This window comes from Streptopelia decaocto, assembly GCF_964273445.1.
Source record: "Streptopelia decaocto genome assembly, chromosome: 5".
NCBI lineage: Eukaryota > Metazoa > Chordata > Aves > Columbiformes > Columbidae > Streptopelia > Streptopelia decaocto.
This window is the reverse complement of record NC_138659.1, coordinates 2157807-2182282: the sequence shown is the minus strand read 5'-3', so window position 1 is coordinate 2182282 and position 24476 is coordinate 2157807. Positions and strand designations below refer to the sequence as shown.

Sequence of the window (24476 nt, the reverse complement as noted above, 5' to 3'; positions counted from 1 at the left end):
AGTGTATAAATACAATTTTTAGAAGTTTGCAAACCTCAGTATTTAAGGTATTTCCCATAATAAAGCACAGTAAAATACTAAAAATACTTAAGTTATTCATCTTCGATACAAGTCACATTGGTTTCAGTCCTGCCACGTTATTCCAGGAAAACGATGGAGATTTCACTTTTCTGCCAAGGACAGACCCAAACCTGAACTCCGCCAAAATATTGTGTCTAGATTAAAAAGGTGTTTGGAATTGATCTGGTAGGATAATTTTCAGTTAATGAATAACAGTTTATCAAAATCCAAGCATTTGATAGGTCTCATTTAATATCTCTTGAAAAACAGAAGAAGTTCCAAGACAGATTCATCTGGATTTTTGCTTATTCATCTGTCTCCTCTTTCCCACTGCCTGCCTGGAAGTCAATGGGATCAAAGTAGTTCTGAAATCGTATTTTTGCCATGTTTCTATTCACAGCTCTAGCAAACTGCTCTCCCAAGAGCTATGGCTTTGGAGCTTCTACCAAAAGAAACAGCCCACCAGTGGTTTTTTTCTAAGAATTCCCCATATTTTCAGATTTTGTTATTAATATTTTTTAGAAAACAATTTGAAACGGTGACATTTTCCACAGATTGGAGCTGCATCTTGCTCCCCAACAGTCAAGCCCAGTCTCAGGGTTTCATTAGGTCTATGGCACAGAGCAGAAGTGGAGACAAGATTGAGGCATGAACCTGAACTTCAAGTTTCAAACGGCAGCTTAGCTATTAGCCTTGGGTTTGAGCCCAGTTTTAGTTGCCACCAAAGCAATTTTGTCCAACAGACCTCTGCTGCTTTCTACAAACAGCTCAGGGTTAACAGCGGCAGAGTTTGTGTTTTAAACATCTACTAGAGGTGAATAACTACAGTTTACGACATCTCTTTTTGCTGGACAGAGCTCTAATAATTTCCCCTTCCCCGCTCTAAGTAACTCAATCTTCACTTTACATTTCTGATATTTAAATATTTTTTTGGGCAGAGGTATATTGCACACACATTTTCTTTTCCTTAACACTTCTCTTCTGATCTACCAGATAAAATAACAATGGAACTGGGATTTAATAGGCTTAAGAGGGTATTGATGTTTTCCAGTAATGTGCAAGTAGCAGCCTAGATTAAAGAACTGGAATGACAAAGAAATGTTGTCTCATCCAGGTGCACGAGCCAGTCACCTTGATGTCAGTTGCAGAACTACCATTAATTCAGTGAGAATAGGATCTGATCCCAAATCCATAAATCCTTTCTCAGCAAGTTTGCTCTGATGGTATTCCTGGCATAACCATGACCAAGAAAACCTGGAACTCTCACAAGAACGCCCAGTTTAATGAGATTTCCAGTCCCAGTTTCCACACCAGTAAAAACCCTCAAGAAATCCACATAAATTACAGCCAGGCTTTTTCAAGCTTTCAGTTTTACATCTACTTTTGCAAAACAACTGACCTTAGCCAGCAATCATGCCCTGTCTTTCCAGTGCATCAAGATCACTGGTTCTTCTCCATATGCTGTCCTCCTTGGCCCTAAAACTGGTTAGAAATGGCTTGAACCTGTGGAAGTTCAACACCACAGGCACTGCCAACTGGTTCCCAGCTCCTGCTCCAGCAGCCTGAGGCTCTGCCAGGGCAGCAAGTGTAGAGTCCTGCATCTGGGCAGGAACAACCCCAGGTTCCAGTGTAAGTTGGGGAATGACCTATTAGAGAGCAGTGTAGGGGAAAGGGACCTGGGGGTCCTGGGGACAGCAGGGTGACCATGAGCCAGCACTGGGCCCTTGTGGCCAGGAAGCCAATGGGACCTGGGGTGGGTTAGAAGGGGGTGGTCAGTAGGTCAGAGAGGTTCTCCTGCCCCTCTGCTCTGCCCTGGGGAGACCACACCTGGAATATTGTGTCCAGTTGTGGCCCCTCAGTTCCAGCAGGACAGGGAACTGCTGGAGAGAGTCCAGCGCAGCCACCAAGATGCTGGAGGGAGTGGAGCATCTCCCGTGTGAGGAAAGGCTGAGGGAGCTGGGGCTCTGGAGCTGGACAAGAGGAGACTGAGGGGGGACTCATTCCTGGGGATCAATATGGAAAGGGGGAGTGTCAGGAGGATGGAGCCAGGCTCTTCTGGGTGACAACCAGTGACAGGACAAGGGGCAATGGGTACAAACTGGAACACAAGAGGTTCCACTTAAATTTGAGAAGAAACTTGTTCCCGGTGAGGGTGGCAGAGCCTGGCCCAGGCTGCCCAGGGGGTTGTGGAGTCTCCTTCTGTGCAGACATTCCAACCCGCCTGGACACCTTCCTGTGTAACCTCATCTGGGTGTTCCTGCTCCATGGGGGGATTGCACTGGATGAGCTTTCCAGGTCCCTTCCAACCCCTGACATTCTGGGATTCTGTGTGATCTCAGTCACTGCAGGTAGCACAGAAACGTGTCCCAGATGAGACCAGACCCTTGGATCCTTTGCAATCTGTATCCCATTTCCCTTTTAACATGAGCATCCCAGAGAATCATCAGCGTTAGAGGAACGTTGGCAGCCTTGCAGTTCTCCATACTGCACTTCTAAAGTCTTCCCAACAGCACTATTAGAGCTGCTTGGGAATTTTCTGACAAGACAGTTCTGAGATGGAAAGTGATGAATTGTCTGGCATCCACATATTGATTTCAACACTCCTGTTAGGAAATCTGGAGTTATACGGGACCTCTGCCTGGTCTCCTGAGAGCTTGCAGGGTGGCCTGTGGATCCACAGCAAGTTCTTGCATATGTGTGGGGATGAAACAGTATTTCATCCCATGCTTAAGCCCATTCCTGTTCAGCAGAGCGCTTAAGCCTGGGTGTAAATCTTTCATGACTCTTTGCAGTTCTGAAAAGAGAAAATTTCCTGAATTATGTCTGCATTTTTACATCTCAAATGTTGAAGAGAAATACAGCAAGGGCATAGCCAAAATCTCTGTATTACAGGACAGGAGGGGCCAATATAGCTTTCTTTTCTTTGAGAACAGGCAGGCAGAATTAAACTTCTACAGTAGAATCTGGCACATGCATAATAATAAATACGATATGAAAACGTCAGGGACGCAGAGGAGCTGACATTAATGTATGCATTTCTTCAAACCAAAATCCTACTGCGTCCAGGCAACTTTCCCCATTCACCACGGGAAGAATTACACCAGGGATGGTAAACACATACACTGCGGTTCGCAAGGCCCGTTTTATTTGCTTTTAACATTCACTTGAATACCTGCAGTTGGCAAAAATAAAGGGCTGGGTTTGGGACTGCACCGTGTTTCAGGGGAGCAATGATGAAGGAATGGGTGAGAAGTGGCCATCCCGACTACTGAATATGAGGAATGCTCCACCAGACCAAATGGTTGAGGGTCCAGGGCTTGTCCAGCTTCCCCCAACAGTTTAGCTGGTGAAACACCAGGAGAAAAAGCCCAATTACATGAATCTGTTCTTTTATTTGCTACATCTCTTGCCTTCCTTGGTTGGTATAGGTGACAGCAGCCTCAAGACAGCTCTCACCATTGCATTTGCTATCCTGTGCTTCTACAATCTTGTTATAGAACGGGAATTTTCTTCAAATCTGAATTACAGGAATCAGCCAGCAGAACGGCAATTCCCTTTTCACAATGGGGTAGTGTAGGGAGGTTTATTTTGGCTGCGCCACCTCTCTCTTTGATGGTATAAGTTTCACGTGAAAAAAGCAAATATCCCAAGGCTTCTAAAGCTGCACATGATAAAAGATCAATGTAAATAAACAAAGTTCCCCCACCTTTTTGTGTGTGTGTGTGTTTTATTTTCTTTTACATTTGTATTTTAAAAGGCTGCAGGTTGGATTTGCACTTGGAACAAGCTTGTCCCCGGTGGAGTATCTACTGATTTACAACGCTGTGTCTGAAAAGAGAATCAGGCATTGGCTGTTTAATACAGACTTTTAAATTAGTCAATTATATGGCTTTGGTCAAAATTAGCATACAAGTATATTTTTAAAAGCAAAGTGATACTTCGCCTTAAAAACTAATAGGAAAAGAATTCCATACACAAAACAGGCCGACCTCACTATAAGCATCTGGATGCCCAAATAAACACGCGTAGAGGGAATTCTTGCATCTGCAAACTGTTAATTCACCCTTTTCTTCTCTTTTGTAGGCTCGCCAAGTTCAATCTCCTGGTCGCCAGCTTCTCGTTCCATTGAGACAACCCGTTGATGAGCTGAGCTCGTGATGTCAGTAGCACCGCTAATCAGCGTTGGACCAGGACGCCTGACCCCAGGGATAAAGTCTCTTTATATTCCAGCCTGCAAGTGCTCTTCCTTTTATTTTTCCTCTCCTTTTTTAATGTTCTACAGAGGATCCAAGATGAAGAATGGAAACAGGAAAGAGCTACCCAGTTCTGGAGGACAGAGGACCAGATTTGCATCGCCAGGCTGAGCTGGTTCTCAGTGGCACAAGAGCGGGTGTAACTTTGTGCCCCATTTGCACACAAGATTGCATCAGTTGGGAGTGCAAAACAGCTATTTACATATTCAACATCTGTTAATCCCGCATCCTCAGGGTGCAGTTGGATGGCAGCCTCAAGGCATTTCCCCTTTGAAAAAGTACTTTCAAGTACCATATGTGAACCTGAGCGCTAGATCTGGTGGCAGGTGCTAACGGCTTCCACAGAGGCTCTCTGGATTTTAATTACTTGTATTTAAGTTTTGGGTAGTATCCATCACTTCCTTTCTTTTCCCAAACTGTTGAGTTGAAATATGATTTCCAGGAACTAAAAAAACCACTCCCCTTATCACCCCCCCTTCAACAGCCATCATGTCCCATCTCAGTTGTTGTCACCTTATGTCCCATTGCGGTTGTTGTCACCTTTTAGCCGTGGATGAAGGATGCTCAAGGCAGCTGCATCATCTGGGTACCTCCCCAGCTGCTCTTCAGTTTATGGAGAAAAATAAGCCCATCTCAGGGGTGATCCAGACCACGCAAGCCCCAAGTCACTATGGAGATGTCTGCCTGTTCCTGTCTTTGGTATCTCTAATATCTAAAATGATGTGTGCCACAAGTCCCCTTGGGAATCCTTTGTAGAGAGGACAAAGGGGAAAGAGCTGGAGTTGAGGACTAGGAAAGAGAGATTTTAAACCCTTGCTGTGCTCCCACACCAACCCCATCCTACAGGAAAGTTGCATAATAGTGTCTCTAGTGAGAACACAGAGCAACCCACTTCTGAGACCTGTCGTGAAGAACCTCCAATTAACATTTACTAAAGACATTGACAATGACATGTAGCATTACTGTTTGGGAGGCTGGACTCTGTGACCTTTAAAGGTTCCTTCCAACCCAAAATATTCCATGATTACTGTTAACAGCCTAATTTAAGATGACCAGAATCGTTACTGCTGATGCTGCCTGCGACAACTGTGGGACGGAAAGGAAATTCACCTCTTCTGAGCACAGAAACTATTAACATCTACTTCTGATGTTGCCACTTTGGGGACAAATTCTCCTGCTTTCTTGGGAGCACACAGCCATCTTCAACACAGAAATTTAAACCTAATCCAGCAACAAGTAGGCTCAGCTTAATCTGAGCAAGAGAGGTGCCAGTTCCACACACACCCATCCCTGTTCACGGGCACCCGCTGGAGATGGTTTGATTCCCCTCTTGCTGCTGGAGATGCTGTGGTACTTGCATTCCAGCTCTCAGCACTGAAAGAATATTCTCCATGATGTATTTATTATTTCAAATAGCCCAAGATGCTGTCTCTACGCCTACCGATCTGGCTGCTAATAATCATTGCAAACCGGAGCAGCATCCGAATTTCCAAAGCAGTAAATCCAGCTCTCAGCTACAAAACTGACAGCTCTCATAAAAGAGAGAAAGAAATGCAAGCAAGTAAAACATCCTAAGGAAATTATCGTTCAAATTAACTGCAGACATAAATTTATCCATCTGTTATCATAAGTGTTACTCAAAAATTATTTGCCCATAAAAATGAAATAAACCAGAGTGATTTTTTTCTTAAACATTGACTTCATGTGTATAGTCTTAGTTGCCAAAATATTAACTCTTTTTAACAGCCCGTGTGTTCTTGGCTGCATCTTTCTCGACTGTAAATGGTCCTTTATAAATTGCTTGCATATATCAGGTCTGCGGCCCTTCACTGTTGTTATAGATCAATAATTCCTAGCAAGCCAGGATGGATTTTCAAGACACAAAACCCAAGCAAACCCCCAAATTTTACGTGAAAGTAGTCTACCTTTGTTCATTCTAAGGGAAGAATTACCATGCCTGTGACTGGAAAAATATCACTTAACTGCACAAACAACAAATGCTGTTTCATTACTAGGGTATAGTTTCTGTGCATATAGGTATGGTGAGATTTTCACATTAAGTCTGAATACGGTAAACCCTGGCAGGAGAAGAATGAAATGTATAGAGCTGGGTATAGAGCTGGGTCCCATTTTACCCAGAGCCTGTGTTTTTCTTGGAGAGGAGAAAGAAATGAAAGTAGAAAGAATAAATGGATATTTTCACTTCTACATGTTTTATAAAGGAACAAATTAAAAGCCTGAACTGCCCCAATGCATTTAAATTGCAAGTAATCCCATGGAAGGCGGGGAAGGGAGAAATCTATTGAAAAGTCTACTTTTTATGTTTTAAAATGGCAGAAAACTGAAAAGCTCCATTTAGAATTGCGTAATATATATTTTTTAATACTTCTGACTAGAATAACAAAAAAACCCCTATCTTTCAATGGCATAAAAATGCTTCACTTTGTGGATGTAGAAGCTGTTTTACTGCAGCTTGTGTGGACACGCAGATGCCGTCCCCTCACCAGCCCTCTGTCCCAGGACAGGGTACATTAACCAGAATATTTGTTTCAGATTATTTCCCATCCATCATGTCAATCTTAACACAGAGGGTCTGAAATGAAGTGAAATAACCCTTGCACTGTTTGGAGAGCCAAGGCGCTCCTGCAGACCCCACTGTGTCTGTCCTAACCAAAGGTGCGCTCCTCAAACCTGGCACTGCAGAATTCATGGGGACACGTGAAACTCATCTCTCCGCAAAAACACCCTTCGGTTTTATCAAAAGCTAAACCAAACCATTGAGGTTTTAGAAAACAAATTGAATTCACGACCTAAGCACATACAAAAAAGAAAAACAAAAAACCCTTAAAATTAAAGCAACGGATATAAGAATGCAAAATACAAAATGTATCCTAAAAGCCACCCGTATAATTCAGAGTGTGAATAAAACAAACCAAAACTAAACCCTTCAGGAGAAAACCTGCATTTGGATCATAAGAGAAATTGAACTTGCTTGTGTTTTGGCCACACAAATGTTTTGGCATTGAAAAATTAATAGTTTTCTCAGTACTTGCTGCATAAAGGAAAAGAAAAGCAGCCCAAGGAGGAGAGGAGGAATTAATTGTAGTCCGAGTGGGGATGGGCTGCAGGGATGGCCTGGCTCAGTGAGAAAGGCCAAAGGGATGCTGGCACAAAGCAGCCAAAACACAAAGCAGTTTCACTGAACCCTGCTGCGTGTGTCTGCCCTGCCTGTTACAGCTGGTGCTGGGAACAACGGGGGGTTTCAACAGCACCAAAAGCGGAGGGAAAGGGACAGAATGAGGCCTGCTCTTCACGAGCCGGCTGTCCCCAGCACTCCAGGTACATCCTCTCTGATGGGGACAGGGAAAGAAAGCTCAAACCTCCACCAACTTACACACAACTTTCTACAGAAAGCAATGTGTAATTAGCATCCATTTGCTTAATTTCATTTCTGTTGTTAGCTCACACAAATAGCTGCAGTGCATTGGATCCAGCACCCACCTAGGCCAAGATCCTGCCTTAAGCTGTGGGCTGTAACTGATGCCCAGGAAAGCAGATAACGATGCCCAGTTTATCCTCCCAGCTCCAGTATATACTGGTTAAGGGACTTCAAAAACTGGAGACCATCATGTTCAATAGCCTCTGATAAACCTCACTCCATGGGTTAGACGAGCTAGTTTATATGAATCCCTGTCCGGTTACAAACCACCGTGATATATTTTCCTACTGTAAAAACAGTTAAGCAAAATTCCTTGGACAGAGATATCGGGCAAGCCTGAGATTAAATAAGCTTGGGAAAATTCAGTCTGGATGCACTCAAAAAATGCATACGTCAAAATGCACGCTAAACCCTGCAGTCTTTAATCAAAATTCCCACTGAAGTGAGTAGCAAAAGGCGAGTCGTGCCAGAGTTCATAGCAAGAGCCATGGGATGAGAAGGGAAGTCCTGTCAAACATGAGCAATTGTCACGGACAGGGAGCACCAGGAGGAGCCCATCGCCTCTCGCACAACTGCCTTAAGTTGGGGCAGCTCAAAGAGCCGCTTAAGCCAGCGCTCGGGATTCTGCTGAACTACAGCCTGAACAGTTATTATTTATACTCATATCACGCAGAAATGGTAATTCCATTGGAAAGGAAAAAATAAATAGGAGAGAAAGGACAGTAGCACGTAGTGTTGTAGACTCACAGGAGTACTACAGACATCTTTGTTCTGCAGATTTCACAGAGAGAATTTAAACAGGCAGAAGGATGCATTAGATTTTTAGTTAATGATTTAAAATGCTGGTATTTAGCGACACTCATAACTCATGTACTTGTGCAAGGACAGCCAGTCTGCACAGACACAGCACCTGGAGCAACCCAGGCATCTGAAACCCCAAGCCACACATGTGCCCACACCACAGCAAGGTTTGTGTTCCCACAGTTACTGCCTTTGGTACCAGGGCTTGCAAATTCAAAGGCACTTGAACCATCTCCTACACCTGCAGCTACAAACACAACCACGGTGCGAACACAACGCAAGAAGCCAGACCCAGACTCATCTGCTATACCAACTCGCTCCATCTCAGAAGCAGGTGTAGACAAACAAAAGCCTTTCTGCTTCAAAAATAAGCTCCTTAAGAAGTCTTCCTGCAGGACCAGAGACAAAATCCTGAAGCATTCAGACACTTCACTTCCAACCACAATAACCAAATAAAACAGAGAAATTAATGCTGTACCTGCTCCAAAGGCAAAGAAGAAGCTCTTGTCTGCGTTCTCCCTTAGAAGCGCCATCACTCTCTTGCCCATCCTCTCGTTCCTCTTGTAGATAAGCTCCTGTCTGAAGTAGCTGTCTATCTCCTGAGCTGTGACCTGCTCGTGCGGTGGGAGCGTTGTGTTGATGAAGTTAGGGACCTGAAATGGAGAGAAAGAAACCGGTCAGGTGTCAGTGGTTCAGTAACTCCCAAAACACAGGTTGTTTTAATCTACCCTTATTTAAACCAGCTGAGCATCATTAGCACACACCCAAACCGTAACACTAGAGTTTGCTGGGATCTCTACAATGAAAAACAAACCAACCAACCCCAACACCAGCTAACAGAGTTGTTTAGGGTTTTTTTTTTAAGTGAAACTAGTATTATACTAAATGAAAATTAAGTTCAATTTGACTTTTCTCTGTTTCTTCAACAGAATGTAGTTTTAGGTGCTACATTTGGGTGAGTTATTAAAGCCCTTATTCTCTGCATGTTCAACATAGTTCATTGGCTATTTGACACCAGAACAAGTCCTGTAATCTTTTCTCAGCCAAAGTCACCATGGGCTTGAGTAAGGACTGCAAGATCTGGCTTGTATATCCGCTTTTTAAATAACCCAAACAGTTAAGGACTGTTGTAGTCAGTGCAGCAAACCAGGAGTGAGCCAGGACTTAAGCTATAAGGGACACACAAGTCAGAAGTCTCTGATGATTAGGCCAGGCAGCTTGTTTTGACAGGGTGAGGGTCCAAGGTCTACCACGAGAATTGGGGAGCGCTGAAGGTGGGCAGCGTTTGAGGGCTGTTCACAGGACCCAGGTACCCCTGGTGATTTTCTGTGCCTCACCACTGGAAAGCAGCTCAAGCTGCAAAACCCAGATTCAGATTTCTGAGTCCCTGGGTACGTGTAAAGCTGCCAGGATTTCCAGTGTTAATCTGAGCCAGTGGTAACGGTATTGCACACACAGCCCCTCGGGGGAACATCCCTCACTCACTGGACAACCTGCTCTTACAGAGAGCAGAGCAGCAATGCTGGGGGTTGAATAGCTTCAAGCATCCTACTCCAACCAGCTTTGGTGCTGGAGGTCTAGACAGCTCAGGGACAGAAGGTGTGTTCAGACCCTGAGCAAGATGATCTTTGCCAAGAAGGCACGCTCCTTCCTTCAGCTTGTGCAACTCCATCACATGCAACCCGGTGTCCACAGTCAACCCAGTTTGTTCCCCCTCCTAAAATACAGGCAACAGAACAGAGCAATACACTTGCCTTTATTTTTTCTCCTTCCTTCCTTCCTTCCTTCCTTCCTTCCTTCCTTCCTTCCTTCCTTCCTTCCTTCCTTCCCTTCCCTTCCCTTCCCTTCCCTTCCCTTCCCTTCCCTTCCCTTCCCTTCCCTTCCCTTCCCTTCCCTTCCCTTCCCTTCCCTTCCCTTCCCTTCCCTTCCCAAAAGAGTTTGCCAATGGCGGAGAGATAAACCTAAAACCAGGGACTGTTTTTGGTCAGCATTTCTCAAGCTTGTCCAAAGAACAAGACAAAGCAAAGCATCACCTCGAGAAACACATCGTCAGCTCCAGGTCCCGCTGCACCTCGTGCATTCCTGTATTTCTAACGACTGCTCCATCACTGGCAAAAATAAAACACGCCCGCCTGTTTCTGTGTGTGTGTGTGGCAGAGGACAGAAGATAAATGATGGAAGTAAGTATGGCTGTACACAGTAGTGCAACCACACTCTGAGCCACAACACTGGCCCCATTAATCACCCCGCTCCGCCCCGTATCCCGGCTCCTTTCCGCAGCCGGTGACACACACCATGCCTGGCTTCGAGGAGGCGGCTGCTCCTGATGATTTAAGAAACCTTTTGGATTCCTAATGACCAGGCAGGGATCAGGAAGTCAAGAAACAGCCACAAGCAACTAGGAAGCTGTTAACTGCAACCAGGATTTAAGTTTGGGTTTTTTTGTTGTTGTTTTAAAAGGATGAGCTACAGAATGCACCAGAGGGATGCACCTTCCCTCTTCCCCTTCATCAAATATTTTTGCTTCCATTCAATGTAAAAATGAATTTTAACATTTTAACGATAGGTGTTTGGTGTTTTGAACTGAGAGTGAACGGATGAGACATTTGCTGTGAGGACTGACCACCTAATAATTGCTGAACACTGTTACTAGTATTTAAATACGTAGTGATGTATGTGATGTGACTGTTGAAAAACTGTAACTACCAATTCTGCTGTTCATCTAGGAGAGCAGCAGATGGATCATAGGAGAACACTGTGCTCCCCATCACCTGGGACATGCTCACTTTACAGCAGACACATGTGAGAACAGAGAAATAGATTCTTTCTGTCCAGTGAGCCACGCAGTTTTCTGAAAATCCACCCAACTCATATATATATATATATATATACACACACAAATACACACACGCTACATATTTCCCATGGAAACTCAATAATATATTTCATTCAGGGGTGTTCAAAATAAATAATATTTCTTTGATTGAATCAGCTAGGACTCTCTCTTTTTTCTATTCCTATTCACTTTGGGTTACAGCTTTCCTATGGACAGCATAGCTGGACCCCAGGCTCAGTCATTACGTACACCCTGCATCTCTTAGTTGAGCTGTTGAGGTTAAAGGAAGAGAATACGAGTCCCAGTCTTGCAGGAATTTCTTCCCCTCCACACTGCCTGTGTAATTTTGAGTCGGTATCCCTGGTGGAATATAAGTGTGGGTAAAGCTCTGCACACACATCCGAGCTTACACTGCTGTGGGATGCGGGCCGTAATTCTTCACCTTTGAAGTCAGTGGGAGCTTGAGGGAAGAAGAAAGAGGAAGGATTGTGGAGTGGTTATGACACTACCCCCAAAAAATGGTTCTGTTCCCATGGGCGATACAAATCTCTTGCATGATCACAAGCTTGTCATTTGGGTTTAGACCTTCAAAGGGAACTCAGCACTTAACCTCCACTAAGTATCTTTGAGGCATTTGGCTTTACTTCTCCTGTCTCTCAAAAGTCCATCTGTAGAATGGGGACAGCAAGACCCTGCGAGTTGAGAACAGATGTTAGACACAAGGCGCTGGCTGAATCTCGCTGCTGAGGGACCCAAAGGAAGATCCAAAGGCCAAGACAATGCTCAGTTGTAACCTCTCCTCCCACAAATACTTTGTGGAAGGAGGCTGGGATTCTGCTTCAATCATTAGCGTAAGAGTGAACAATACACTTTAGCTTGGAAAACACATCAGCCGTACCTCAGGGTCTGTGCTATGCTGTTAGCTTTGTCTGTATAGATAGAGACAACACAATGAAAAAAGAAGATAAAAGCAAAATGTATTGGTGCAAAGTCTTTTATCACATTTAGGGCTTACTGCCAAACTTCAGCTGAAAATTCATAAACACTGGACTACATTTAAGTACATTTTCTTATTTACTATTTTCTAATATTTGGACAAATTTTCTGGGCAGAGGCACATTGCCAAAGATTTATCTGCAAATAATTTTTATTGGACACATATAAGCAACATCAACTTTGGTTAACATTTTGTTTTCCTGCTTTGGATCTATTGGCTCCAGTGGAACTGCTCTAGATTCAGTCCAGTATCAAATCACAATCAGATGTGGAGGAACAATGTTATTGTTTCTACACCTATACACCGCATTTCCCAATCCTCTAACAGCCTTTTTTAGCCTCGTTTTGTTCCAGTGGTGCTAGCCTATTCTGAAATGTGCATTCAAATGGTAAGATTATGTCAATGAAAAGCTAATACTATCAAGATCAGAATAAAGGGGTGCGAGGCAAAGCTTTCTTGCCTGTGTGCAAGCAGATGTGGTCTTCATCCATAGGTCTATCTGTAGATGGAGAAGAAGAAGCTGAGACAGGGAAATGGGAAGCCAACCCCTGCTGTGGATAACACAGCAAATCTAAAAACCTTCCCTGCCATTATGTTCCTGTGTCTTGCTCAACCCTCTTGTCTTCTCAGACTCCAGATAACTAATGGCTTTCCAGCCTCGCCTCCTGTGACACATTGGAACTGCAGACGGACACAGATCCAGCATCATCACTGATCCTTGCAGGGGAATCTCTTCTGTGTCCCTCTCTCCCCAGAGAGTCCACAGGTTGAACAGAGAAACCAGGAGGCACACCCAGGGCCATAGGGGATGTCTATGGCAAGGAGCACAGCTGACCATCAGCCTCCTGAGATCCAGTCCAACATCTACATACAAACCCATCCATCTCCTGACAGAAAAGCTAAGCCTTCGTTCTGTTAGTCCTTATCTCCAGCTGTTAGCGGGGAGTTGTTCCCAGATCACGCTGACTGCATTTATTCTTTTTAAAGCATGATAAAGGTTGAATTTTCTTTATTAGTCCTCTAGTTTATGAGCTTTACGTGGGCAGAGGCCAGAAGACAAGTGAGGGATCGTGCTTTGGAGGATTTTGCCTGTACCACGCAGGTCAGGAACTACACAAGATAAGGATCTCAAGAGCTGACAGCGCGGCTTACGAGGGCTGCCAGGGAGCCCGAGCAGCATCCCGAAACTGCCGCCTCCTCCGACAGGCTCAACGGCCCTAAATTCACACCAGCCCTCCTTGGGTCAGAGGGTGACATCCGAGCTGCAGTTATCATTCGCTTATGAAGGGAGGATACCCTCCCGTTAACCAGCCTTGACGGTGCATTGTGCATTTTACTGCTGTGCTGCAAAATATACTGCGCTGGACTTGGAAAACACCTGTTTCCCTCTGATTTATGGGCCCTTCTAGCATCTGGGAGAGCAATATCCACTTTCTGCAGCCTCCGATAGGGAGGATTCAAATAGCGCAGAGCGAACGGGCTGCGAGCGCAAGTATGTCCTGGTGGAGGAGGAGGTGGTGCTGGAGAACAGATGCTGCTGCCAACTCAGCTGGTTCTCCCCCAGTACTCCCGAGTTTCCACCCTGATTGAGACCTTCACCAGCCAACGAAGAGGTACCTGCATCACCTGATTTAGCCCAAAGTTGGCAGCTGCCAAGAAGATGAGCTTCCAGCTTGTGCTGGAAAAGGGAAACCACGAAGGAGCTCTGCCAAATGGTGTCAAGAACGTTGTGATTAACCCTTTACTGCTTTCCTTTAAGCACCAAAATTTAAAATAATACATTAGAAGCCTGAGCGGACTGTGAACGAGTCTTTGATCTTCACAGTAAGTCAGTTCCATCACTCTTTTCCTTTTCCCAGGGCAAACATCTATCCAAGATGGGACTTTAGAATAATTTATATATAGATATATATATATATGAGTTGGTTGGATTCTCAGAAACCTGCATGGCTCACTGGACAGAAAGAATCTATTTCTCTGCTCTCACATGTGTCTGCTATAAAGTGAGCATGTCCCACGTGATGGGGAGCACAGTGTGCTTCTGATGATCCAACTGCTGCTCTCCTAGATGAACAGCAAAATTAGAATTACAGGCACATCCAGAACATTCTGGAGGTTGTGGTCAGGACAGGTTCATCGATTTGGTGGATTTTTGGCTGCTAATGTGGTTTATTAGACTCGTATCCTGACACCAAACTCTGCTACAGACTCAGACTGATTTGAAGTTCTAATGGAAAGGGGCTTAGTGAACCCTGAACTGTTTTCTGGCTCTGGTTCACTGCAATTGGGAGGTGTCGCTGCAGTTCCCAGCATTTCCGCACCACTTAGGCATGTGTGATCTTCTCTGAGCTAAAGGCTGGAGGCTCCTTTCTGCACTAATAAGGTCCCTGTTCCCATCCCGCAGGGGATGTTCAGGCTTCTGGGGTGTCCCACACCCCACACCAGCGAGAACAGCTCTGCTCTTTTCCAACGCGTTCTCTCCTCCGCTGCTGCCTCGGACACAGGCACAAGGCCAGGAGCCCCCGCAGCTCGGACCCTTTCCCTGGAGCAGCAACGGCAGGACGAGGAGGAAGAGGCTCCTCTCACAAACCCAATATTGCAGGGCACCACGAAAAATACCTGGATGAGGCTGGAGAGGAAAAAAAACAAAAGGGGGGCAGGGGAGCAAAAATGCTTTTTGCTTGAAGGAATTTGAGAGAGGAGAGAGAAGAAGGAAGGAAGGAGAGGGAAGGAGAGGAAGGAGAGAAAGGAAGGAAGGAGAGAAAGGAAGGAAGGAGAGGAAGGAGAGGAAGGAGAGGAAGGAAGGAAGGAAGGAAGGAAGGAAGGAAGGAAGGAAGGAAGGAAGGAAGGAAGGAAGGCCAGTGTAAGGGCAAGAACATTTCTTGGGACCGGCTCTGGGGAGCCGCTTCTGGCTGTGAGCGAATCCCTGCCCACACACATCCCTGCTCAGGGCCCATATACGTTGCAGATACATTGCGGTTCACGCCAGTAAGCTTTCTGTAATTGGCCTGCCCGATGTAAAGCTAGCTTGGGAACTGCTCAGCATGGCATGGCAGCTTGAGTGGGAAAACAGAGGCCTTTGAAATTGAATTTAAAGTTAGCTGGCTCAGCTCTGTGAGCAACTGGAGCATCTGAAGTTACAGAGAGGGAAACTAGAAGTATAGGAGGGGATGGAAAGTGAGGAAAGTAAAGCGAAAGCTCGAGAAGTCTCTATGGATAGTGTATGATGCTTTTAAAAAACAGCTCTGCAGGTGACACAAAAGCTGTAGGAATCATCGCTCCCTTCCTGGGAGCCCCCAAACCATCCTGACATCGCTGTCCTCCCAGGTGGCACCGGCCAGGTGACAGCCCTGTGCCCTGCCTGGCTTCACCTTCTCCTCCCATACATTTGGGCAGAGGGAAAATGTGTTAAAAATAATATATATATGCAGAAAGGGCACAGGGATGGGTAAAAAGGCTTTCAACAAACCCCTGAGAAGTCATGTATGTTTTCTATTTGTGTTTCTACACCAGTTAAACAGTTGCTTTCCAAGCACTTAGCGGGGGAAATAGAAATAAAAAGCAAGCAAGGCCAGCCCCTCGTGCAAGGCCTCCCTCCCCCGCCCCGGCCCTGCTCCCCTTGGTAGCGATGCCAAAATATGCAGCCGGCCTCTCTATCTGAATGAATGTTTTGATTAAAGAAGTCTTAACAAAACACAGCCAGAACAATGATCCCGGCCCCCTTTCTGCAAGCTTCACCCAACTATGCAGTGTATATTTAGGGCTAGATTACAGGGACCTGTTCATTAATTGAACGAGGATGACAAGCCTGCAGTGTATGCAAATGCAGGTTTGGGTTTCAGTGGGGAGGGTGAATCTTAACCACCTAATGATACTCCTGCTGCATTTAAAGCCCCTTTAACATTGTGATTTTTTGAGGCCAGCTTTCACGAGCTTGCAAACATATGGAAAAGTTCAAGTTTTTCTATTTCCCTTCCAAATGCTTTGTTTCCTTTGACAAACAATATGATTTTTTTTTTCTGTTCTCACACTAAAACCATCACCTATTATATTGCCATGACACCCAAGGAAAGATGCTGATCAAAGGGCAAAGCGGGGCAATAAAGTGAGAAACTGGGGCCAGCAGGTTTGGTTTGGGGGTTGGCTTATTAAAGTATTGCAATTCTTTTTGCAAAGGTATTTTTCATTTTGCCTTCTGTTGCACGGTGGGAGAACAGCTGGTCAGTGGTGGGTACGAACTCGGGTTTGGTTGTTTGAATATACGTTGTACAGGGCTCTTCAGTGAGTTTCTTCCCACCCCTGCTTAGTAAGACACTATGGAAAGCCTGAACGCTTATGTGAAGTTTGCAATGTCATTTTAGCTCAAGAAAAGTGTGATCTGAAAGGTATGGTTTGCAAAATATCACACAGCTTAGCAAGGAGTAAAGAGCAGGATAGAAGGGAATGCTGGTAATAACATAAGAGCAGCTGGGCTGGACAATTTGCTTGAAGGAAACTGAGAGAGGAAGGAAGGAGGAGGAGGAAGGAAGGAGGAGGAGGAAGGAAGGAGGAGGAGGAAGGAAGGAGGAGGAGGAAGGAAGGAGGAGGAGGAAGGAAGGAGGAGGAGGAAGGAAGGAGGAGGAGGAGGAAGGAAGGAGGAGGAGGAAGGAAGGAGGAGGAGGAAGGAAGGAAGGAGGAGGAAGGAAGGAAAAGGAGGAGGAAGGAAGGAAGGAGGAGGAAGGAAGGAAGGAGGAGGAAGGAAGGAAGGAGGAGGAAGGAAGGAAGGAAGGAAGGAAGGAAGGAAGGAAGGAAGGAAGGAAGGAAGGAAGGAAGGAAGGAAGGAAGGAAGGAAGGAGGAGGAAGGAAGGAAGGAGGAGGAAGGAAGGAAGGAGGAGGAAGGAAGGAAGGAAGGAAGGAGGAAGGAAGGAAGGAAGGAGGAGGAAGGAAGGAAGAGGAGGAGGAAGGAAGGAAGAGGAGGAGGAAGGAAGGAAGAGGAGGAGGAAGGAAGGAAGGAGGAGGAAGGAAGGAAGAGGAGGAGGAAGGAAGGAAGGAGGAGGAGGAAGGAAGGAAGAGGAGGAGGAAGGAAGGAAGAGGGGGAGGAAGGAAGGAAGAGGAGGAGGAAGGAAGGAAGGAAGGAGGAGGAAGGAAGGAAGGAGGAGGAAGGAAGGAGGAGGAAGGAAGGAGGAGGAGGAAGGAAGGAAGGAAGGAGGAAGGAAGGAAGGAAGGAAGGAGGAGGAAGGAAGGAAGGAGGAGGAAGGAAGGAAGAGGAGGAGGAAGGAAGGAAGGAGGAGGAAGGAAGGAAGGAAGGAGGAGGAAGGAAGGAAGGAAGGAGGAGGAAGGAAGGAGGAGGAGGAGGAGGAGACCACCAGAGCTGCCACCACAGGGATGTCCTGTGTGGTGGGACAGCCCTGTCCTCCTGTCCAGTCCCGTCCTCCTGTCCAGCTCTACCAAAACTCCAGTCTCCCCCCCGTCCAACCAGCCCAGGCCACGCTGGCACCTGGCACAGATTAGATGATTACTTTTAAACTAGCTTTAATTATTATTTAAGGCGGGATAGTTTGAAAGGCCTAGTGCAGGAGGTAAAGATGCAGAACATCTCCAAGAAAGCGTTTTGAAATGGAACAGGGACTAATTAGGAGAAAAAGAGTGAATAATTCAGACTAAATCAGTGAAGCAGAGGCAAATCAAGTTATCCTTGAAATGCATCTAAGCTAGTGGAAATGCACAAGGCTTAACTCTGGGTTTATCAGCAATCATCGCTCCCAGAGGAGAGAAGCTCCAAGTCTGAAGTCGCCATCAGAGAGCACAACCAATTTACACTGGAGAACCTTATCTGTGGTGTTCACATGGTGTACAATAATAGCGCCAGACCAACAAATGTTGTGTCAAGCAGTACCCAAGAACACGGTCTTCTCGGATAATGGCTGATACTAAACCTGCCAAGTCAGCCAAGACAACCAAATTGCCCTCTCGCCTCTTTTCCCCCTGTCTTAATGAGGTGACAAATACATCTTCTGGATAAAACACAAAGGGAGAAAAAGCATTTTATAGCTTCAGTCCACAAGATATTGTTTAAAAAACCAACAAGTCTTTCTCAATTCTCTTGAACGAGTCTTTCCAAGAAACACTTCATAAAGCAGCTCTTTAAAAAGAAGGGATAGTAAATATGCTTTACAGCAAACATAGAGCAACGCATAGAAAACAGCATGCTACTACCTTGAACTCCACATGTTCTTCCCAATCATTCTTTCATACTCTTTTATAGTTTATTCCCTTACTAATAAATACAGGTAGTCAACAATCCTTAAATGTTTTTAATGTAAATCAGCCCTTTTCTGTAGGCGAATATGGTCCTTTTCTAATAACACAGCAGTCTTTGAAAGGAAAGATCTTTGCCTTTAAATGTCTTGTTCTGATTTTTCTCCAACTTTCTCTCCCATTGCTTTCTCCATGGACATTGGAAAGAGAAGGAAGGAAGGAAGGAACTTCCAACATAAGACAACTCTAAATGCAAACACATAATTACAATTTTCAAGCAAGACTCTATTTTCAAAACCTGTGGCATAAAAATTATCTGGGCATGTTCCAGATTATCAATAACGAAAATAATCTCTGTGGTGTTTTCCCCAGCACTGTCACCAACAAGTAGACTTAACTCTCACAATCTGGATCTGTAACCAATTTTCTGAAATACGTAAGCCAAAATATAATACTGCTCCAATCTCGAATCCTGTTCTGACATAATACGAAAATTAGACTCAGAAAATTTTGGCTGCGCTTCTGTTTTATATGTTTTACTTCCAAATGCTCCCAATATACCAAGACGCGAAGCTGTAACTCAGGTGCAAGCGGAAAGTATGTACGATCCCACCACCGCTCTTCCGAGCTATGGGAAGGCAACACCTCTCCAGCACCACCTTGCACCACAGCCCAAAGAGAGGAGGTTGGAGATTCACTCTTGGGGCACAAGCGGCTCCGAGCACACATGTCACCCAACACCGGGCAGCACCAATGTCATGTTAACAAACTCCTGGAAGCGCCACCGACCCTTCGCCTGGACCCACAACGAGGAGCTCATGGGACCGTCTCCATTGCCGCCCGGGACAACCTTGCACTCGCTTCACTGGAAAGCCGATAATAATTTTCCCTGGAAGGACGAGAGGCTGTGCCAGCTCGCCTGCACTTTGTTACAGCTGAAAAATGATAAGATGCTTCCAAAGCCTTGCGTTACAATAGCTGTGCCTTCGGCTTATGGATTTATCTCCCTTTGCCCTAGATAAAACTCCATTCCTTGGACAAATTAGGTCTGCTTGTCATTCAACACTCTACCTAATGGTCTCAGCTGTGCGTTCCGGCAGTTAGTGAAGCTGGAGCATTCCACAGATAGTTTTCATTGATTTGAGAAGTGAGCCAGAAACCCAGTTGTATTTCATCCAGAATGAGAATGGGGCAAGTTAATGATGTAATTAGAATTATCAGGACCCTTAAATCTTAAACAACAGGTTTAAATGCAGGATGATAACATTTTTAAAGGAGTATATAACACAACCTGGTGATTTATGAACACCAAGTGCATTGTGAAGTGATGCACTAAAACATTTTCTTTAGTTTAGGGAGGCTGACTGCTGACATGGTGTTCACGTATGGACATCTACTGTCATGTTATCAGGACCATCATATGCTTTTCCGAAGGCAACACCCAGTGCGCAACCACTGTGTTTCAGCACAAATCCAGCAGATTTGAACTGCAGAGGCAACTCAAGGTAAGGCTGACATCATTCCCGTAAGTTATACTAGGGAGGCTGGAGGGGCTCAAGAAACTCATCCATAAAACCTCAAGCCAACAGCATTAGTATTTCCACTTCTGGTCCTTCTTTCTGCTCCAGGATGAGTTTTGCTCTAAAGGCATCTCGGCATCTTGCAGACGGATACTGAAGACGCTGTGTCTCCCAAGACTCATGCTAGAGGAATTTAGGAAGTTACTGCACCTGGATACACACTCCCCAGCACCAGCGTCCCTGCAGCTGTGTTAGACCTGCTCAGCTACCTCTCAGTTCATCACAGTGACCTAAACCAATGGCTCTGAACTGAGGCAACTGATGGACAGGTTCTGCAGCTCCCGCTGACCTTCAAGAGACAAGCAGGCACTAGTAACCTTATAAACACCCCCCAAAGTATCCTCAAAGAGCGAGCGTCACGGCCTTCCGCAGGTCTCCATGCCCCTGCGGAATGGAGCTGAACTCCTGGCCTCCACCATTCACACAGGTGTTGAAGCTTACACCCCCATTCCTGATCGTTTGCTCCTTCCTATGTGATATTTCAAAGTCACATCAATGGTTCCAGCTGCAAGGATCTAGCAGACCTCTGAAGTGCTAGGACAGCAGCTGGACACCATGGAAGAACCAGCACACCTAAAAAGAGTGTGACGCTCTTGTCTCCCAACACTGGCACAGGTACCCACCCTGAAGTTTAGGTGACAATACATCCCACTTGATATATTTACAGTTTTTCTGCACTTGTAGGCCTGTGGTTTGTTGTCACCTGATGAGACCTGCGATTCACTCCCAGCCCACGATAAATTCCTGTGCCTACATTTAATGTCTCAAGAGAAAGATCCCATGGGGGATGCTTCCTGTGTAATATTTAAACCAGGCTAATCTAATTGGGTAACCAAATGGCAAAGACTATGGCAGAGAGAGTCTATCATCCCTGCAAAAAATACATAGAATAAACCTTGGAATCCCTACAACTGGCAAAAGTTGACCTGAATAGGGAGTTTATTTTAGGTTTTAATTTTCTATTTTGTTCTACTTGCAATTAAAAATAAATGGTATGAAGCTGGTTTATAGAAACACTACGAAACAAAAAACCTCTTTACCCAAATGAAAAACAACAACCCGTGAAAGGAAAATACTCCACAACATTTAGAGTTCTGCAGGGACCAGTATACATACAGGGATTTTAATTTTCCACGGCCTCTAAGTGTTATAATCTCTATCAAGTGTGTGCACTCTGGGACCATGACTAACACCAGTGCTTGAACTCTGACTCGTTGTTGGCTTCTTTCTTCTTTCTTTAACACTGTTTTTAAACTCACATTTGATCCAAGAATTTGCAGGGATAAAGAAGTTTTTACAGCAATCTGTTCCTCTCAAGTCGAACCCACAGGTCTGTTACAGGACGTTGTGTCAACAAATCGCAGATGTCTGAGAGTCAATGCAACCAGTGGGAACGGCCACCACTTGTCTCGGGGACAAAGGCGTTATTGCTGCAGAAACTACCCGGATAGAGATGAAAAGATGACTCGAGACATTCAGATGCCAGGACTGTCTTGATGGTTTTACTACTAGCAGTCCGTCCTTTGCGTCCATGCCAAACACACCCCCACACCTTGCAAGAGTTATTTCTACATAATCATTATGACTTTATCTCGTGTGCTGTAAGAATAGTCACAACCACTGACTTCTCCAGGATCCTCTAAAATCATGAGCTCCCTACCTTCTCCAACTCACACACCCCATCTTTAGAGATATAACCCTGCCTGAGTTGCTTTATCCCTTTTCAGTGCAAGGCTGTTCAGAATGAGCAGTGCTGGCAGCTTTGGTACTACACAGACTTTTGTTTCAATACTGCCACGTTAACCGCCCCGTTACGTCCTGCTTAGCCACACTAAAACAGCGCTTCACTGTCTAGGACTAGATTAACCGGGACAGCACAGGGATTTTAGTCCATTCATCTGCCACTCTTTCTACTACTTGACAATGTTAACCAGATCAGGAAAAAGAGGAGACATGACCATTTGTTGAGAATTTAATGAGCTCTGGAGCATCTCCCGTGTGAGGAAAGGCTGAGGGAGCTGGGGCTCTGGAGCTGGACAAGAGGACACTGAGGGGGGACTCATTCCTGGGGATCAATATGGAAAGGGGGAGTGTCAGGAGGATGGAGCCAGGCTCTTCTGGTGACAACCAGTGATAGGACAAGGGGCAATGGGTACAAACTGGAACACAAGAGGTTCCACTTAAATTTGAGAAGAAACTTCTTCATGGTGAGGGTGGCAGAGCCTGGCCCAGGCTGCCCAGGGGGTTGTGGAGTCTCCTTCTGTGCAGACATTCCAACCCGCCTGGACACCTTCCTGTGTAACCTCATCTGGGTGTTCCTGCTCCATGGGGGGATTGCACTGGATGATTTCCAGGTCCCTTCAACCCGACACTCTGGGATGTCTCAGAGATCTCTGCCTCAATCACCAGACTGAGCTCACCCTCTCTCTCAGTTCTCTCTTGAAGTCACATATCCTTGATTTGCGTTTGCTAATGGTAAACCCATACCATGATTTAATAGACTTTCATTGGCAAAGCATATATAACATTGTGGCTGCCAAAGTTTATATAGGTCCCCTCCAAGTAAGTCACCGCACCTGAGACAGGAACCTGGGAACATTTATCAAAAAAGGAGAGGTAGGAGATGACATCCAAAGACAAAGTTTCCACAGAATTAACAGGAAAGGAGAAAGAGGAACCTACGTATTAAATGAGAATCTCAGAGTTTGCCATGAACTATCAAACTGGTCTGGAAAGCAGATTTCTGCTCCATTGAGAGTTTTTAATAGCATTGGATAACTAAGATAAACAGAGACTGAAGGGCTGCCTGAGACACATACAAAATTATTGAATTATGACATGTTTGAGAAGTTATTTACTTTATTGAGTATTTACATAAGGTTCACTTCCTCTTCGTATATAAGCTCAAATATTACAAAGATGTTTTCCCCCCTTAATGAGGGGACTACATTCAACAGCCACTGCTTCACTACCCCCCAAAAAATGAAAATAATCCATAATTAACTATTTTTCAGGTACATTCATAGGAGAGTTTTGCAGGCAGTCCCTTCCCCAGAGCCCCGAGGATACCAAGGAAACCTCCCTCTCTCACCAGGGAAATGAGGCTCATGTGGGCAGAAAACACAGGGCATCAAAAAGAGGAGATGGGGTACAAAGCGATGACCCTGAGAGCGAAGCCTTACTTATTGCTGTGCTATAGGCACCTGGTAAACTTTATGCCAGGTTCTTAATCCCTCTGGACCTCAACCCACCTCAATTTTAATGAATACAGATTATTATATCCAGTGTAGAAATTTTAGATTAGGTAGGAGACACTTCCTGGCTCTGTAGGGGACATCGCTATTAAAGCAGCAGATTTTTCTCCATTAGTTGGCCCACCTGCAATACTTTTGCTTACCTGCGAAGTGTCGTGGTTGAATATGACAGCGTTCAGGTCTCCACAGTTATAATGCTTGATGAGATCTTCAGTGGTGTACGGGGCCTGCAAGCTCCCTGCTCGGAGGCTTTCGTGTTGGAGCAGGGTCTGGTTCAGAGCAAACAGCACCTGCAGGAACACAGACAGGTAACAGGGAGGGGTTAAAGACGCGGGGGATCAAAGCTTAAAAGGCAAAACCTTGAAGAACTCTCTTACACCTGAAGTCAATTGACCCATCCTGGCTGGTCTTCAGGCACTCGCAGCTCAAAGTGGATCAGATGCAAAGTCCTCTACCAGTAGAAGACCTTGTTGTAAGACCCTTAATATTCCTCATTAAGTATAACTTCACAACACATACACATATTGCCCAGACATCACGTTTGAGGACTTTCAGGCTGTCTGTGCTGACTGCTCAGCTACATGAGAGACAATGAAAGGAAAAAGTCCTTCAATTGGGAAGCTTGTATTGCGTCTCTTTCCTGATCACCTGCTTAAATCCAAAGCCCAAACTCATAGGGTTTTGATAAAAATAGAAATCTTCCAAACTTCTGACGTCCCAGTTGTAGTATTAGGGCTTGCTGCATGCTTCCAGTAGCACAAACGTTAGGGAATTCATTATTAGTCTTTCCCCGTTCACCCACTGCTTTGCAAAGCGAACAGGGATACCGAATTGTGACACTGCCCGGCAGACTAGCAGAGTGTCCCCATCCCAAACTGGAATACACCAACAAAGCAGAAGCACTATTGACTATGGAATCTAGCTAACAAAACAAAAGTCCTTAAACATTATATTTATTTCCTCGCGTTACAAAAAGGCTGGTAAATTTCACATTAATTACCACAAACTTTTTTATATAT

The 24476-nt window shown here is 45.2% G+C and overlaps 1 protein-coding gene across 1 annotated transcript in view; it reads right to left on the bottom strand.

Annotated features, from left to right (window-relative positions):
- TRABD2B (TraB domain containing 2B) overlaps nt 1-24476 on the bottom strand; it is a gene marked incomplete at its 3' end in the record, with an annotated part of 261347 nt that overhangs the window by 105020 nt on the left and 131851 nt on the right. The window contains exons 3-4 of the mRNA XM_082054677.1: nt 23601-23747; nt 9032-9206 (exon numbers count right to left, since the gene is read on the bottom strand). Of these exons, the coding sequence (XP_081910803.1) occupies nt 9032-9206; nt 23601-23747 (322 nt within the window). The remainder of the gene's footprint in view (nt 1-9031; nt 9207-23600; nt 23748-24476) is intronic.